The sequence below is a fragment of the Oreochromis niloticus genome, linkage group LG4 (genome assembly GCF_001858045.2).
Source record: "Oreochromis niloticus isolate F11D_XX linkage group LG4, O_niloticus_UMD_NMBU, whole genome shotgun sequence".
Lineage (NCBI taxonomy): Eukaryota > Metazoa > Chordata > Actinopteri > Cichliformes > Cichlidae > Oreochromis > Oreochromis niloticus.
In genome coordinates this window covers 6,531,033-6,549,170 of record NC_031969.2, presented here as the reverse complement: position 1 = coordinate 6,549,170, position 18,138 = coordinate 6,531,033, and the positions used below count along the sequence as shown (strand labels likewise).

The following is an 18,138-nucleotide window of genomic DNA, read 5'->3' as shown; positions in this document are numbered from 1 at the left end:
GTTGGTCATCTCCGAATGTGTGTGGATGTTAGTTAGGAAGCACTTAGAAACAGAAAAAAGTGCTGTTGTGAATGGGTGAATTGTGTAAAGCCCTTTGCGTGCTTAACATAGAGTAGAAAAGCGCTTTATAAGTACCAGTTCATTTACCAAAACACTTGCACTCAAAACGTTGAAAAAAAATCCAGAGAAACAACAAAAACACGTTATGGTGGGGTTTACATTCATATTTTACATTAAAAATGGTTGACCTGCCTTGTTTATGGTCACTTTTCAGCACAGCCCTGTGACTTTACAGTTTTCATTTTGGAACACAGCATTAACACTCAATCATCCGCCACAATGAATATGAGGAAGAGAGGAGAAGATTAGTGACTTTATTTAAGAACACCAAACAAAGCATTAAACTGTGGAATCTGTTAGTACAGTAGGCAATCTTTAATTTGATTATGTTTGAACTAGGGGATTAATGGTGGTGGCGGTAATGCACCTGTAAGTTGGGTGTGCCTACCGCATTTAAACTAGTAGTAGTTGAAGAAGAAGTGGAAGCGGCAGAAGAAGAGGATTACCACGGAGTTCAATGTAGCTGCGCAAGCAAACGGCAAAAACACTCTAAACCTCAATTCGGGTCTACTTCGACACGTCGAGACACACCTCGAGGTACAAAGTTTTTATTCTATATATGTTTGTCTCAGTCTAGCATGTATTTACCTTCCGTAAAAGTTAGTGAAATATTCAGGCAGCCAGCTTTTAACTCGAGTCATGACCGTGGAAAAGTTTTGTCCCTGGTCGGTCGGGCGATTACTGTTCTTAACTCACGTATTCTTTGATTTAAATGAATTGAGCTAACGTTTTTAAATGATATTAAAGAGTACCTTGGCAGAGGTATCTCATAGTCACAGGTCGTCGTAAATTTTGTTTTTTTGGAGGGGGGTTATAAAAAGTGAGTAAGGCGGTGTTTTGTTAGCATTTCCTGGTGGTGTAAGGTATGAATGGAATGGAACGATTAGAATCACTTGCTTGTTTCTGTTTCTTTTTCAAGCTGTTTCGAACCCGTGTTGCGACCTGTTAACAACAACAGAGAGTTCACAAAATAATCGATTGGGCGGAACCTAGAAGAACGTATACACAATTGAACGTCACTTGAATATTGTCTTGAAAAGAAAATAAATTTTTAATTGAAACATGTAAACAAACAGTCAATTCTATAGCTCTGCGGGGTTTTTCCATGTCATTTTTTGTCTCTTATGTTAAGCAAATTTGTTCCTTAGGGAAAAAAACAAAAAACCGAGTTACTAGCATAAAAAAGTACAAGAGTATACATATTACAAGGAACAGCTCTTAATACTACCATCAAATAGGGAAAAGCACTGGGGGATGACTTCTCAATACATCAGAATCAGAGAAACTTTACTAATTCCAGAGAGTATTTGAGCAGCACACATACATACATTGCAGTGAAGTATGTTTAGTCTGGTTCAGTCTGACCCAAGTTGATGAACTAAAGACTCTCATGGCACCAGAAATTTAAATAAAGCAAAAAAAAGAAAAAATTTTCATAGTTTATTCCTAAGCTTACAACTATTACACATGCATAATGACAGTTGATTGTAAGTGCTAGTTTCAATCATTGGACCATGAAGTCAGGTTCATGATAACTAGATGAAAATCAACCACAGTATACCACAATTTGCTGATGAACTCTCTAACTCTGTGGATACATCAAGTTCACCAGGGAGGATATGAAAAATGGCAGGCTGGCTTTGTTGTTCTGCAAAATTTTCCGGAGGACATTTGAAAGTCACTGTGTATCGTAAACATACAGATTAGTATTTAAGGTTTGTATTAGTTTTAGTTGTATTATTAGTTGTATTATTATTATTATTACCTTTTTGCATCTTGGAACAAAGGAAAGGGGATTTAAAGATTAAAATATCAGAATTTCCTAATGCAGGACATTATCCAGTCATTTGATTTAAACTGCAGGAATGTCTTAAAGACATAAAGACCTGGATGGCCGCTAACTTTCTGCTTCTAAATTCAGATAAAACTGAGGTTATTGTACTCGGCCCTGAAAATCTTAGAAATATGGTATCTAAGCAGATTCTTACTCTGGATGGCATTACCTTGGCCTCCAGTAACACTGTGAGGAACCTTGGAGTCATTTTTGACCAGGACATGTCCTTTAATGCACATATTAAACAAATATGTAAGACTGCTTTCTTCCATTTGCACAACATCTCTAAAATTAGAAATATCCTGTCTCAGAGTGACGCTGAAAAACTAGTTCATGCATTTATTACTTCCAGGCTGGACTACTGTAATTCATTATTATCAGGATGTCCTAAAAACTCCCTGAAAAGCCTTCAGTTAATCCAAAATGCTGCAGCAAGAGTCCTGACAGGGACTAGAAAGAGAGAGCAGATTTCTCCTGTTTTGGCTTCCCTTCATTGGCTTCCTGTTAAATCCAGAATTCAAAATCCTGCTCCTCACATACAAGGTCTTAAATAATCAGGCCCCATCTTCGAAACCCAAATCAGAAAAAGTTGGGACAGTATGGAAAATGCAAATAAAAAAAGAAAGGAGTGATTTCTAAATTTACTTTGACTTATGTTATTGCAGACAATATGAACACAAAATATTTCATGTTTTGTCTGGTCAACTTTATTTCATTTGTAAATAGACATCCTTTGCTGTCATTCAGACCTGCAACATATTCCAAAAAAGGTTGGGACAGGAGCAATGTAGGGCTAGTAATCAGGTGAATTTGTTAAATAATGATGTGATTTGAAACACATGATGTCAACAGATGATTGTAATTATGATTTGGTACAAAAAATTTAAAATAGTTTTTACAGATTTCAATAATTTTCAAAAAAATTAATGTTCCTCAAATAAAGATGGGAAGAGATTTGGATATTTGACCTTCAACAGTGCATAACATAATTAAAAGATTGAAGGAATCTGGAGGAATTTCAATGCGTAAAAGACAAGGGTGCAAGTCTAAACCAAGATAGCGGCCGACGGCCCCGCCCCTCCCTGAGCCTGGTTCTGCCGGAGGTTTCTTCCTGTTAAAAGGGAGTTTTTCCTTCCCACTGTCGCCAAAGTGCTTGCTCATAGGGGGTCATATGATTGTTGGGTTCTTCTCTGTATGTATTATTGTAGGGTGTACCTTACAATATAAAGTGCCTTGAGGCGAATGTTGTTGTGATTTGGTGCTATATAAGTGCAGTTGAATTGAACTATTTCACACAGGGCCATGTAGGTTTGGATTTTTTCCCCTTAATAATAAACACCTTCATTTAGAAACTGCATTTTATGTTTACTTGTATCATCTTTTTCTAATATTTAAATTTGTTTGATGAAACATTTAAGTGTGACAAACATACATAAAAAAGAGGAAATTACGGGGTCAAACACTCTTTCACTCCATTGTAGCTTATTTTTTGAGGATTTTATAACATGACTTAAGAATTTTTTTTATTTATTTATTTTTTGTAAACTGTAGTGATGTCAGACTCTGAAGGACGCCGCTCATCTGTGTCCTCCATCTCTTTGATTGAGATTAAGAGTGAGACTCATTTAGTGCTCCAAGCTTTTCTACATCGCTCCCTTTTGATCCCTCTGAAAGAGAGGCCTGGGAGGGTAGGAGGGGCCTACAATGATCACCACAAGTACAGGTAATATAACTCACTACTATTCTATTTTGTGCTTTTTTGTTGTCTTTTTTTTTTTTTTTTTTTTTTTTTTTTTAAATTGTAGCTCAAGACACAACATTCTGGATAATAGCTCACTGACTCGTGCCATTTGTGACCTTTACCAGTTAGTAGCAATGATTAAAGGGTAGATGGTGCACACCTAGGGCTGTGCGATATGACCAAAATCTCATATCCCGATATTAAGACATCTATCGTCCGATAACGATATAAATCACAAAAATGTAACATTTTCTGTAAATTCTGTGAATGTCGGGCAGCTCGACTTGCGTGAAGTGTTTCCAGCTGGGCGTCGCGTACCTGGAGTCGAGTGTTTTAACTGATACATGAAACGATACATTTTTAGACATAGGTTGTAACGGCCACCGTTTTCTTTGTGAGTATTTATTACACAGCGTGCTGCGGGGAAAAGCCTGTTCTAACGTTCTGACGGCTCTTTTTTGCTTCTCATCCGTAAAAACTGTGCATCTTTCACGTGATTCAGTTTATTTTGAAAAGTCTCAACAGGATCTTGAGCTTTATTGTGAAAGGTTTATGTGGAAAATAAACAAGCGGACACGAGGTGGTATTACCGTCGTTGTTGCTAACGACAATGCTTAAAAACAAGCGTTTGTCCGTCGGTAGTGTGGTTATATTAAATATAAGAGAAAGAGAGAACTTTAGGAAATTAATATAGCCACTACAGTGACCATCAAAATAATAAAAAAATATTGCCGTAAACAGTTTATTTTGCGACACCACGAAACAAACGATAGCGTAAAATGAAACGATAGACGTTTTTATATCGTCATCCGATATATATCGTTATATCGAACAGCCCTATGCACACCGTGCTTTTTCATAATTTTAGGACTTACATTTTAATCAATCTAAAGGTTTAAGTAAGTAATTATTTTAAATATAGTAATTAAATATTTGCAATATTATTTATGTGACCATTTATTTTTAATGAATTGTCTTCTTTATGTTGAATTGTCTTTTTTTCCCATGCTAGTTCCAACCCAAAATCAAAAGCAAAGGATGAGCGGAATTCTCAGGTTGTCACTTCAGGAGATGAAAAAAGGACTGGATTCAAAGACCTCATAAAGCAACTGCCTCATCGTAATAGCACACAACGTCCTGCCAAAGACCCTGAAGGCTCACTGGGCAGGAAGGGCAAGACAAAACCAGCACACCTCAAAGACCAAAGCGAAGTAAGTGTGTTGTATTGTTTTGAGCTGGAACACTTGAAAGACCGTGAGTGATGTTGGACCCAAACCTGCTAGTGTCTACATGTATTGTTCCTGGCTATATACAGGATGTCAGAGGTGTACTCTGTATTTGTTGCAACTATAACATTAATAAGATTGGTAACACTTTGTAATATGGCCCGCAACTAAGGGCACAAGTCCACTGTAATAAAATGGAATTTCAATGTATTTTATTTGAAATTACAATGTAATTATTTAACTAAAATTTAATAGTTTAAATACTTCAACTGTTTCCACAGGATGACACTATATCCCCCTCCTCTACATCAGAAGAGGATGAAAGTGAAAAGAAACCAAAGAAAAAGCTCAGCCAAAAAAAGATCAAACAGAAGCTCTCCAAGATCTTCAGTTTAAGGTTACAGAAGGATAAGGACAAACAGGAGCGTCCGTCTCATCCTCAGCGACCTGACACATTACCAATTAACAAAAAACTGGAGCCTAGACCAAATGTCATCTCTCCCAGTAAGCTCTCTGACTATGTTACATTTTCCAAAAGAAGAAATATCAGTTGTATTTAATCACACGGACACACAAAATTCGCTCGTCTTGTGTACATTTATAATATTAAAGATGAATACATTTATGGAATTTTTATACATCTAAATGTAAATGTAATTTTCACGTGTTGCATTGTGAACTATCGCATGCCCATTGATGTCAGCAATACTTCCTGACCATTTAATTTAGTAGGGCAAGGATTTTTTTCCGTTACAGCACCTTTTCATGTGACTTTTACTCAGGAACCTCTTCTTGCTTTTTGCTAAAGAATTTTATTTGATGATCTTGTTGATAAAGATAATCTACGAAAGGTTCTTGCACTCAAAGGAGGTAACTTCTCTGGTACAACTTTTATTTTGATCTTAATATTTAAGATCACTAAGAACAGATAATTCATGTGACAAGTGGAAGTCAATTAGAAAAATTAAGCCAGTTCTAAGAGATACATTTTGAAACAGGATTTAAAAATGGAGAGATGGTCGATGTTAGGAGCAGAGCAGATCAAGATTCTATCATATTTTAACCTTCTTTACCTCCATTTATTATCATATTCATGTACTCTATAGCAGTCAAACGAGGAGAACGTAGGTTTTACCACTGTTTAATTTGAGAAGGTTGCAGCAGAACTAGGGCTGTCATCTCGGTTACTTTCACGGGGATAACAATAAAACTGATATTACGTTTACAGAAGATATGACCAAGACGAATTAGATGATGAATAAAAGACGGCCCAGTACCCGTCACTGGGGGACTTCAATGGTAACTGAAAATGGATGAGATTGAATTTTTTTCGTTGAATGAACTGAGTGAGGTGGGAGAGATAAGATTTAAATTAGTTTGAAGGGTTTCTCAGTGACTCGAATAGAAGCTAGTCTGAGAAGAAGAATGCTGCAATGAGCTATAGTGTCAAAGGCAGCACTCACACTGAGGAGGAAGACAGTGGTTAATAAACCAGAGTCAGCCATTGCTTTCTTGGAAGATACTAGTGAACGTATTTCTCCTGCAACATACTCAAATTAAACACATGACTGCATTTGAGTGGCAAAAGTCCTTTTATTGTTCATGGATATTTCATATACATTTGTCCATACAGATCATCCTCCTGAGTTCTACAGTGATGTGGCAGAGAAGCTGGAAAAGATTGCTCAGAAGTCTACCAGTATAAAGAGAAATAGTCCCAAAACACAGCCACCAACAGGTAATTGCACGCACAGCCACGCACATATATTAATTCAGTTTAAAATGGTAGATTGACCCAAACTATAATTCACAGAACATAGTAAAGTAACGAATAAAGTAAAATAAGTAAGTAAAATGTATTTATAAAGCAGATTTACGGTGTTTTCACACTTGCAAGGGCCTATAGATGTGCTTTATATGGTAGCAACTAGCCACAAAATGAACATAAATTTTTCATGTTCTTCAATAGTGCAGAACACAGCACCTTCTTTCTGTTTTACTTTATTCACTTTTGCTACCACCCCAGATACATCAAGCCAATAAGTGGGCTGAATATTTCCACAAGGTTTGCAGTGATATATTTTAGTTCACTTGGATTTTTCTCTGTGTGTAAAGAAACCAAATCACAGGGAAAAGCTACAAGTTTACAAACTCCTCAACTGATTCGGAGCAGAGTAAACAAACTGCAGTGGTGGGAAAAACTGTTTGATTGATTTCCTGCTTTTTTTTTTTTTTTTTGTATGTGTGCCACACTTAAATGTTTCAGATCACCACCCCACTCCTTTATAACACCAAGAAGGGAAAGCTGAGTTCAGTTTCTCTAGCCAATCAATCAAGAAATCATTTAAATACATAAAATACAGAATAACAGGCCTTCACCAATAATCAAGCACGTCAAAAATGACAACAACTACCAGAGGGCAGGAGGGGATGCATGAGTTAGACATACAGCAAATGAGACATTAGTTTGCTAACAAGGGAATGTTAACTGGGACAAAGGCGGGTTTTGAGTCTAGACTCAGAAGCAAAGATGTGGGTCCTTTTTGTTCCATTTCAATACACATGGAGCAGTGACCACAAAGGCCCCATCACGTTTTTGTTTGAGGCATCAACTTGTATGTAACGAGCTTTGATCCGACAACAGATCCGAGACATGTAGGAGCTAAATCAGTGATATAAGCTGGCCCCTGCCCATTAAGAGTCTTAAAAATAATGAGTGAGCTCTTAAAATGAATTCTAATGTGGCAAGGACAAGACTGGAATGATGTGCCCATATTTGTTTGTGCCAGTCAGCAGTCTTGCTGAAAGGACAAAAGATTTCAAAGAGGTGATAGTGCTTAGCTGGTTTTTGACAACAGAGCAAATTTGTTTGTCAGAGTAAAGCTCTGAGTCACAAAATTATATTTCGCAAGAGATGTAAAATATATGATAAAATAATCTAACATGCTGGCAAAGGAGCTCGTAGATTTCCATGGACAAAAGATGATGAAAATCAGTTTTGTTCTTGTTCAAGTGGACGAAATTGTTAGTCATCCAGCCTTTTAATATATATTTTAGTGGAAGATATAACTCAGTCATCAGTGTACAAATGAAAGGAGATGTTATCCTCTAATAATATTACCAAGTGGAAACAGATCCAAACAGAAGAAGATTAATCCTGAGATGAAACACAGAGGGAGCTGACAAGTAAAGGGAGCAGAGGAAGAGAAAAACTGACCAACCGATACTGAAAAACTCTTCTTAAGTACCCTTAATTACAAGCCAGTCTGCAAGGGGTGCCAAAAAATGTTTTTATCCACAGAATAAAATGCATCACTGAGGTACTGCAGACTCGGGGCTGCAATATCACTTTAATCTAATGTGACTGGTAAACTGGTAAACTACTGGTCACTGTCAGCAAAACTGTTTCAGTACTATGAAAGGCTTTGATGCCCATCTAAAATGCTTCCAGAAAGGCAGCATTTGTGACATGGTAGTTTAGAGCAAGGATCGTTTTTGGTCACTTTGCATCCAAGTTTTGTTTAAGTATTTTTATTTTATTTTATTTATTTATTTGACCTGGACTACAGCATGCTTAAAATATGCATCAATATTTTCCAAGGTTAGGCGTATTGTTAGGTATTAATTATAACTTGGAGACTAGGACTGAGTGTATCAAATTAATTACCCATGCTGTAACACTGGAAACATCATAGAAGGGGCTCATGTGAAATGTTACATGAAAAAGTATTTACCCCTTGCCTGATTTTGGTTGTTTGCATATGATTGTGTCCAAAAAATAAATATAAAATATAGTCATTAATTTATTATTTCATTTATGGGGAAAAAAGCTGTCCAAATCTCCTTGGCACTATTAGAAACCTCCCCCCGTGTCAACTCATGAATTAACTGTGATTAACCATGTTTTTGGAAATGGTGAGTTTAATTTCCCTAGCCACACCCAGAACTTATTAATTACTGCCAGACCTGGTAAATCAAGAAATTACTTAAATAGAACCTGATAAGATAAAACCAGCACATCATTCCATATTAAAAAGAAACTGAAGAACAAATGAGAACCAATGTCACTGACATCAGAATAGGTTACAAAGCCATTTCTAAGGCTTTGGGACTCTCAGCTCAGCTAAAGAAACCCTACTGAATTGGTTGAAGGTGATTTATAACACCGGAAAAACACTTGAGCAAATAGTGATTGATGACAAAACTGATACATCAGAAATACATGCAGCTTTAGTACATTATGTGAAGTTGGAAAAACTGATCAAGAACTATAATATCTTCATCTTCAGTAAAGCTGATGTTTCTTTCTCAGCAGTATGTGATAAAGAAACAATAGTGCAGGAACTTGTCAAGGTGCTCTCTTCGGAAGGAGATTCTATCAATACTGTGGTAAGTAGTGGTTCATTATACTGTCTGTAAAGGTCCTTTATTCATTTGTCAAATGTTGACTGCTCTTTGTTTTGGGAATAATAATAATAATAACGAATTAATCAGTTCAGATAAATATAGAGCTGAAGATGGTGTAAATTTTCCTCATGTGTTTGCGTGTGCACTCAAAGCAAATGTACATCATTTAACAGATCCAATCAGACCCTTTTCTTCGCTCCAGTTTGACCCGTCTTTCATATGCATCATTTTCCAAACTCCTGGATGCTGTGAGCAGCAGTCAGGTAGCTGAAACTCTTTCTCAGCAACCAACAGCCAGTCCTACACTGCAACGGATGGCTGTCAGCATGGAGGTATCACGGCGAATAGTGACAGCCACGGGAGCTCAGCGGATGCAAGGCTATGCAGAGTGCTACATGGAGAACTTCGTCCCATGGCTAAAGAGCCATGGAGGATGGGTAAGTGATTTCATTTTTGCATTGACTGTGATTATGTTTTTTACAGACGGGCCTTCAGTGGCTGTTATGAACTCTATTTTTTCCTCTGTATAATTAATCATACAGACTTTTTCATCTGCAGGAGAATGCAGTAGCTTTGGATGAGCATCTAGAATATGACTGAGCAGTGTTGTTGTTTTGTTTTTTTGTTTTTTGTTTCTCCTCAACTAAACACCAACTACTGGACCTGACAGGAAAGTGACGAGGAATAGAGAAACCTTCTCTGCTTTAATATGTGGCTTACTTTTTCTTCCATGGCCTTATGTAAACGCTCAGTAATTCTTGAAGCCTTTTGAATTCTGCTGACATTAGAAAGTCTCTCCAGGTTTTTGATTTGCACAAGTCATTTGTTGTTACTATTATAGATTGTTTTATAAAAAAGACCCGTCAGTTAAATTGAGAATACCTCTAACATCAGTTTCTGTTCTGTAGTGACTAGTCAATTTTTGCCTTCTTCCTTTCTGTTCAGTAAATTGGTAAAAACTCCTACTTGTTTACTTGTTTCTGTGTCCTTAAGACTGAGTCTTAGTATTTTTAAAAGGATACAGAAAAACAAGCTATGCAAAATTTCCCTAAACACTTTATTTGTATTAAAAAACAGTAAATACCACCACCCACCCTGTACCCATTTAAGATTGAATCTCACTGAAAAATCTAATTAACAATCAAGAACTTTAGTTTCACGATTATCCAGTGAGCTAAAGAAGACCGAGAGCAAGATTTTATGTCTTCTTTTCTCAATTTCCGAATATTTACATTTGCATTTTAGTCAAAATTTTGATTTGTTAGTTCCTGCACTGCATGTCTCACTGCTGGTATCATTCTTTCTGTGGATCTAATTTACATGGAATCACAAGATGTGGATTTGTGTATGTTAGCAAAAGCTATACAGAGAGGGTATAATGTTCAGAGACTGATATTTCTATTGCTATCGTTTGATTGACAGGTCTTTAATCCACAAAAAGATAAACGCTAAAGTTTTTGATGTTTTTTTTTTTTTGCTATTTTTTCAGTTTGTTTAATTTTTAATTGAGTAGGCACAGCCTGTGTTTTTGCATGATCCAAAGTCTTTTTGTATGTCTATTTTCTATTTGAGTAGGAACATTTAAACGCCTCCTGTCTGTAAGTTATGAGGAAAGATTCTACATGTTTGAATTGCACTAGGTGTAATAGGGACTGTCCCTTTTTGTTGTTGTTTTTTGTTTGGTTTGGTTTGGTTTCACACCAAGATGATCCTGGGTTCAAACCCACCAGGAGGAGCCTTTCTGTGTGGAGCATATTCTCACTGTGCTCATCTGTTCTCTCCGGGTAATCTGGGCTTCCTCAGCCACAGTTGTGAATCTGTCTCTCGATATAACTAAAATGTGTGTGTGTGTGTATATATATAATATTTTATTATTTTTATTGCAAATAATAACCATTTCTTGTTGAAAGTGGACAAATTCCTTAGGGATGTAAGTATTAACATGAATGAACAGGACATAATGTATTATTCAACCTAAAACCTCAGTAAAGCCACAGTCATACAGGCCTAAGTGAATGATCAGCAATCCCAAATTATTTTATCGTTCTGCTAAATAACTAAAATTAAAAATGAAAAAAAAAAATCATTCACTACCTAACTAGCATTTACTGATTCCAAGTACAATTCTCCCAGACCTGTGTGACAAAAAACTGAAACCTCATGTAAATTTCTCTGTTCTGTTACAGTGTAAATTAAATACAGCTTAGTATGTATGTAATTGTGAGTTTACCTTTTATGTTTTTATTGATTTTTTTTTTTTTTTTTTTTTTTTTTTTTTGGGCAAAGGCACTTTACATTATTTTGACATGAAACATCCATCTCTGTACTCTTAAGGTTTTAATAGTTCACTGTTTTTTTGTTAATTAATTGCAACAATTTACGAGCAAAACACTTATATAAAGGGCAATCGTGGCTCAAGAGTTGTCAGTTCGCCTTGTAATCGGAAGGTTGCCGGTTCGAGCCCCGGCTTGGACAGTTTCGATCGTTGTGTCCTTGGGCAAGACACTTCACCCGTTGCCTACTGGTGGTGGTCAGAGGGCCCGGTGGCGCCAGTGTCTGGCAGCCTCGCCTCTGTCAGTGCGCCCAGGGTGGCTGTGGCTACAATGTAGCTGCCATCACCAGTGTGTGAATGTGTGCGTGAATGGGTGGATGACTGGATGTGTAAAGCGCTTTGGGGTCCTTAGGGACTAGTAAAGCGCTATATAAATACAGGATGTAATGTCTAAGGGGTAAATTACTGGTTTTATGTGAAGTCCTTTCTGTGTGGAGTTTGCATCTTCTCCTCATGTTTGCATGGGTTGTTCTCTCCGGGTACTTCGGCTTCCTCCCACAGCCCAAAGACATGGAGCGATCAAGTGAGAGGGAACAGATGGATGGAGTTGAAACTCAGCTGCACGTCTTACAAGGAATCACATGAATCAAGTCTTCATGTACTTTATCTCACTTTCTGCTAGTCTCACAAAGCTTACTCAGTTTGTTGCTCAAACTTTTGTCAAATAGGACATTTTTTATTTATTTATTTTTTTTTTACTGTTTTTCATTTTTAGGTGAACTTACTGTCTTAACATTAGAGTAATGTTGAGTATGTTGACACTAATGTCTCAACATACTCAAATTCTTGTGCATGTTGTGACCTTTAAGCAGGGTGGATATCAGTGATCCTCACATCTAATAAACTTTACCAGTACTACCTATGCCTGTGTCTGTACTTTAAATTTTGCCCTGTATCAGTTAGAATATATAGGCTATAAAGGAATACCAAGAGTTACATTCTGAGTGACTATGAGGATATTTGAAAATTGTTGCGGTAAAATAAGTGAAGCAGATGTATATCCAGTATGCCTACATTTTACAGGATAGAAATTTAGAATTAAACGTCAAATAAAAATCTCTTTTCCAGGGTCCATGTGTCAAATATATTTTCTGTTACTACCGTGCTGGACTAAATACACAAACTGAACCAGCAGTTTGTGTATTTAGCCCCTAGCAGCAGTTTGTGTTTACGGCCATACCACCCTGAGCACGCCTGATCTCGTCTGATCTCGGAAGCTAAGCAGTGTTGGGCTTGGTTAGTACTTGGATGGGAGACTGCCTGGGAATACCAGGTGCTGTAAGCTTATGGGGTGGCTGTAGCTCAGGAGGTAGAGCAGGTCATCTGCTGGTCGGTAGTTTGATTCCTGGCTTCGCCAGTCTGCATACCACATTTCCTTGGGCAAGATACTAACCGCCACTTGCTCTCCAATGCATCCATCGGAGTATGAGGTAAAGCACTGACAAAACATAGAGGGTGCTGGTGAATGTGGCGTGTTATATACAGCGCTTTGAGTACTGCAGGACAGTAGAAAAGCGCTATATAAGAAGCAGTCCATTAAGAGTGCTCCTCTGTGCTTTTTTACATCTTAGATAAATGACATCCAAAGACTAAAAATATAGTATATACTAAAAAAATATATGTCAAATTGTATCTACAATCAAGGAAATGATAGTCATTAGTAGGTTAATTAATACATACCAGTTAACAGATGTCTTTGTACAGCATGGTGTGGAAGAACTAAGTAAATCGGTGTTAACAGTAATTAAAAGGGACATAATGTAATGACTGAAAATCTGAACCGAAATGAATCAGTGAAATGTTCCAGGCTGGATTATGGATTTTAGAAATTCAGTTCAGGAGTTTGATAGGCGTCACATGACATCTGTTGAACAGCTTTTCTGCAGTTAGTCCAAGTGTTTCTCGGCCGAAAGAATTTGACAATACATGAGCATGGAGAACACCAGGGCCAAAATCTGACAAAACAAGAGGAGACGTACAGGTCATTAATTAACAAGTCATTAACGCCACATATGACAGGAACTACACAGAAATGCACCAACTATGCACTCAGACTCCAGGTGGACTAGGATGTTGTATAATAAGAACTACTTGTCTGCACTGTCCTCAGCTGCCTATGTTCACATCCAGAGTATAAGTGAATGCAAGTGATTTCTACCAGTTAAAAGCAATCAGCATGAATAACTGAATCCAGAAATTCAGGCTAAACACAAGTATTCCTAATAGCTGATATATGAGCTAAGATTTTGGAATCTATACCACCTTTCATTGTAAATGTGCAAATAAGTGAGCTACAGCTTACAACACATAATTACCAAAAGATACGTTATTTCAAGTTTTATGAGCCTAAAAGGTAGGTAAACAGTTACTAAATTTAAATTTACATTTTGTTTATGGACAGTATGTATGTATAGTATGTAGAAAACATTAATATCGCCTACCTGCACAACACCAATACACACTCCAAACACCAGGACAGAGGTGATGTTTTTTATCAGCCACTTTCTTGCTTTCTGGTAGCATGGCTGCAAAGGACATGGGGAAACAGTTGAGGCAGAGTAGCTATAGATAGAAAGAAAAGCAAAGAAGAATGCCAGGGCTGTATTCCAGGATGCAGGTTTAGCTAGCAGCTCTGAGTTTCTAAACCCTGAGATGTGTGAAACTCCTGTTTTCTGCTCCAGAATGTTAACGTCAACTCTGAGTCAGTTATCAGGGTAAAAGACGCTATGTTAGATGCAAATTTGTTCACAGATTAGGATTCGGTCATTAAATATCAAACAACATGTTGGAAAGAATAGTGGCTGAATTCAGAAACTGAGTCTCAACATATTTTCCACTTAAAAATCGCCTAAATAGTCTCAGTTATTTGACAAGATCAACCAGAAGGTATCACAGGCTCTGTTATGGATCAGAACCTATGCTGCCATTTGAACAGCAGGTCAAATCCAAACCGTGATCCGTTGTTAATTGAGGCAAGATCAGGCACAAATTCCGTTCAGCTCCAGGTAGACCCTGGTTATTGTAAGGTAGACCCTACAATAATACATACAGAGAAAAACCCAGCAATCAATTTGGCGACAGTGGGAAGGGAAAAACTCCATTTTAACAGGAAGAAACCTCCAACAGAACCAGGCTCATGGAGGGGCGGGGCCATCTGCTGCAACCGGCTGGGTGAGAGAAGGAAGATAGGATAAAGACATGCTGTGCAAGAGAGCCAGAGATTGATAACAGGTATGATTCAATGCAGAGAGGTCTATTAACACATAGTAAGTGAGAAAGGTGACTGAAGAAGAAATACAAATAGATTTTGAATTCAATTCTGGATTTAACAGGAAACCAATGAAGTAAAGCCAATATAGGGGAAATATCAAGAGAAACCTAACGTTGTTCTTATTTTCTCCAATCAGTGATGAGTAGTAAGATGTTCTAGCTTTGCGGAGGGCTTTCTTATGAAGCAGCAAACTAATTCTCCAGGCTAAATGATGATCTTCTAAATTTGTGACACGCCATTTCCTCTTCCTTCCTTCCTTCCTCTCCAATTCCTATTTGAGGCTCTATTTTTCACAGGAGCTACAGTATCCAGAGTCGTACGTAGTGAGGAGGTAAAATTATTAAGAAGATAATCGACGTCTGTTGGAGCTGCTCTGCTCTGTGTTGGTACAGGCCATTGAAGATGATAACAGTGGGTGGATTATATTCTTAAACTTAAACAGTTTCTATGCCATATGTTAAAACAAGATCTAGAGTGTGATTAAAGTGGTGGGTGGGTTCTTTTATATTTTTAGAGAAGCCAGTTGAGTTTTCAATTACTTGAAAACTTTGAAGAACCTGCTATTCTTCCCGCAGAGGTCCAAGGGATCTTCCAGCAATTGTGACGCTTTTTTCTGGAGAATGGCTTAGGGTGATTTCATATCTTTTGATCTTGAATCTGGAACCTAAGCTGGAGCGGCGCTGGTTAGATCTACCACATTATAGTGATATAAGTGAACCAACTTTGTAGTTGACCACAGAAAACCACGGGCCAACCCTAAAGTTACCCGGATAAGCCAAAATCTTTCTTCATAGCCTCAGGTTTAGTTCACAGAGTCTGTTACCCTGGTAGCTGACTCAGAGTTGAAGTCTACACAATTCCTGAAACATAAATCTGGAGTTTCCCTGAACTTGGAGTTACCAAACTAAGAGTTGTTAGCAAAACCTGCTCTGAAAAATGCAAAGACTTTAGTATGCAGTTGCTCAAGCAGTATGTGTGACACATGCATTTATTGATCTGTAGGAAAATTCTGTTTTATTTGAGAGGTTTATCCCCCCCCCCAAAAAAAATAAAAAAGCAACAAACCTCAGTCCATCCTTCAACACAGGTCTGTGTCCCAACTGAGCAACATGATAAGGGTAGCTTTCCCTGCAGCACATTATACCAGTCTGTTTTGTTGGTTACGCCACAGCACTTGAACTGGAAGAGCAGATGACAGGATGCAAAGAGGACAGTAATAACAAATATTTAATCTACATTTAACATTTACATGTGTAAACTCATGTAGATCCTTTTGACTTGACAGTTTTCTCTTGGGTTATTAGGGTGCCTATACTCTCGTCATGTACTCTCATCACTTATTTTAAATCTGAGTTTTTTTAATGTTCATAATTTGTGGCTGTAAAGTTCATTTAACTGACAAACGTCCACCACAAGGTGGCACTTTAAGGTTTAATTTGAAATGTGTTTTAGGATCATTTTATGACTTCTGAGGCAGAAATTGTTATTTTCATGTTTAAGTTAAAGGATTAAAATGAACTGAATCCTGTTTAGAAGATAGAATGCCGGTGTTCATAAGAAGCTGTACACCAAACTTAAAGGGAATTGTGGGACACTTTGAATAAAAGATATGCTTTGGGGAAAACAAGCGAAGATTTTAGGAGTAGAAAATGTTGGATTTCTTTTTGATTTCTAGAATAAGTGGTTATAATGTAGGCTTACACAAACAGATATTACATAGATTTATTTCTAGGGTAGAGGAAAGAGCTTCTTAAGAGGATGTTAAAAGTGTCGCTGACCCAAATGAATAACATTGAAGATTATATACGTAGAAATGATTTTTTTTTTAATACACGTTGCGATTGTGCTCATTCAGAGTTGTTGCTTGGTCTACAGAGGGTCTTAAGCTTTGTTTGGCGCAATGTCCAGACAATCTATTGTGTAAGAGACTTAGAGCATAGAAGGCCGCACACGCTTACAGACATATAGAATTGATAAACCTGTCAGGCCAAGGGCCTGAAGGTTCATTTAGCTTCTAACTGAATTTGAGCTTGCCTAGGAACAAGTGACAGAAAAGAGGAACTGAATAGGAGGTTCGCTTGTAATGAAACTGTGTGACGTGTAAAGTACCGAAATAACACCTTTAACACATGAAGCTCCACATGTGTCTTATATGGGGTTAATCCTAAAGGGGAGAAACTTGTTGATATAACTCGTGCCATTAACAAAAGAGGCCACTGTAGAAGTCAAATAAAGTTTATAGAGGAGCAAAATGAAATAAAAATGTTATATCAAGAACAGGTTATAACACAGGAAATGTGAGTTTTAAACTGAAGTGAGTGTTAACACACAGGAGTTGTTTCTAGGCAGCTTTTAGCTATGATAAAATTTATGCATGAGTAATTGCTTATATGCTTAAACTTAATTGATTAAAATGGTTGTTTTCTCTTTGATTTTTTAGTAGAACATCACCAAGAACAGTAGTTACTACTTCTAGATTTTGCCAAGTGCATCTTGGTCTATGGTTTTGTCAGGTTGGGCTTGCGTTTGGACTGCACCAAGCTGGAGTCTGTATGGCAGACTGTGGTGCGAAATTGCTTCATACAGTCCTTGGCAAATATGACTGTAATGTGTTGAGACTTTATTGTGTCAATACTTTAAAAATTGTAAGGCAATATTTAACAAGACTATGCATGTGTTTGTAGCTGTTGTTGGTGATCAGTACCTTCCACGCGGGCTAGAAACCTCCATGAACTAACATGTGTAGCAAGACGCAGAGTCTGCAATCTCCAGTGTGTCCAAACATGAAGCTAGTGAAACTGTAGTGTAAGTGCCTGCAGTCATTTTACAATCATTTGGTGGTTTTGGCTTAGTATTAATTTGTTCCTTTGTTTGTTTTTGTCTGTACCCAGAGCCACTGTTGTATTTTCAGTGCATATTTTTTTATTGGATGTTTTGTGATTTTTCCTTTTTGTATCTTATCTGTATGCCATCGAAATGCTGCAAGAACCCCTGTTATTGTGTCCTATGTGGCAACTAATTTCCCAGGCTACACGGTATATCCGTTATTCTGTTGAAAAGAGGATTATTCCATTTTCATGTGCTGTTCAGTAGGAATGCTCACCATTTTCTGGACATTGTCCCAGGAATTCTTAAGGCCAGAATTTGATTCATACATCTTCATATCTTCCTTTAATTCTTTTTGTGCTTTTGAATCCAGCTGACAAA

At 37.4% G+C, this 18,138-nt stretch overlaps 1 protein-coding gene, 1 long non-coding RNA gene and 1 other non-coding gene across 5 annotated transcripts; 2 read left to right on the top strand and 1 right to left on the bottom strand.

The window, feature by feature from the left end:
- Positions 1-362: 362 nt before the first annotated feature.
- bcl2l12 (BCL2 like 12) lies at positions 363-10,367 on the top strand. Of its 3 annotated transcripts, XM_019355936.2 has the most exons (8): positions 374-657; positions 3,506-3,677; positions 4,708-4,906; positions 5,203-5,425; positions 6,555-6,659; positions 9,234-9,310; positions 9,502-9,765; positions 9,887-10,367. In XM_019355936.2, the coding sequence occupies exons 2-8, from the start codon at positions 3,508-3,510 to the stop codon at positions 9,926-9,928; spliced, it is 1,080 nt and encodes a 359-aa protein (XP_019211481.1). In that variant the 5' UTR covers positions 374-657; positions 3,506-3,507; the 3' UTR covers positions 9,929-10,367. The 3 variants fall into 3 exon arrangements, with proteins under 3 accessions (XP_019211480.1, XP_019211479.1, XP_019211481.1); XM_019355935.2 differs by having other exon boundaries at positions 363-657; positions 9,237-9,310; positions 9,502-10,367; XM_019355934.2 differs by having other exon boundaries at positions 364-657; positions 9,502-10,367.
- Positions 3,722-4,701, bottom strand: LOC109200385 (uncharacterized). Its single transcript, XR_002060553.1, has 2 exons — positions 4,543-4,701; positions 3,722-3,855 (listed from the first exon to the last, which is right to left on the bottom strand). It is a non-coding gene; the product is annotated as an uncharacterized LOC109200385 (long non-coding RNA).
- Positions 10,368-12,826: 2,459 nt separating the features above from the next.
- On the top strand, positions 12,827-12,945 carry LOC112846798 (5S ribosomal RNA). The gene has a single exon (XR_003219971.1). It is a non-coding gene; the product is annotated as a 5S ribosomal RNA (ribosomal RNA).
- The last annotated feature ends 5,193 nt before the right edge of the window (positions 12,946-18,138 follow it).

Excerpts from the sequence above, each read along its gene's own strand:
- bcl2l12 (XM_019355934.2), top strand. The coding sequence starts at position 3,508 with ATGTCAGACTCTGAAGGACGCCGCTCATCTGTGTCCTCCATCTCTTTG. Across the intron at positions 4,907-5,202 it reads ACCTCAAAGACCAAAGCGAA|GATGACACTATATCCCCCTC; the intron begins GTAAGTGTGTTG and ends CTGTTTCCACAG. Across the intron at positions 5,426-6,554 it reads ACCAAATGTCATCTCTCCCA|ATCATCCTCCTGAGTTCTAC; the intron begins GTAAGCTCTCTG and ends TTGTCCATACAG.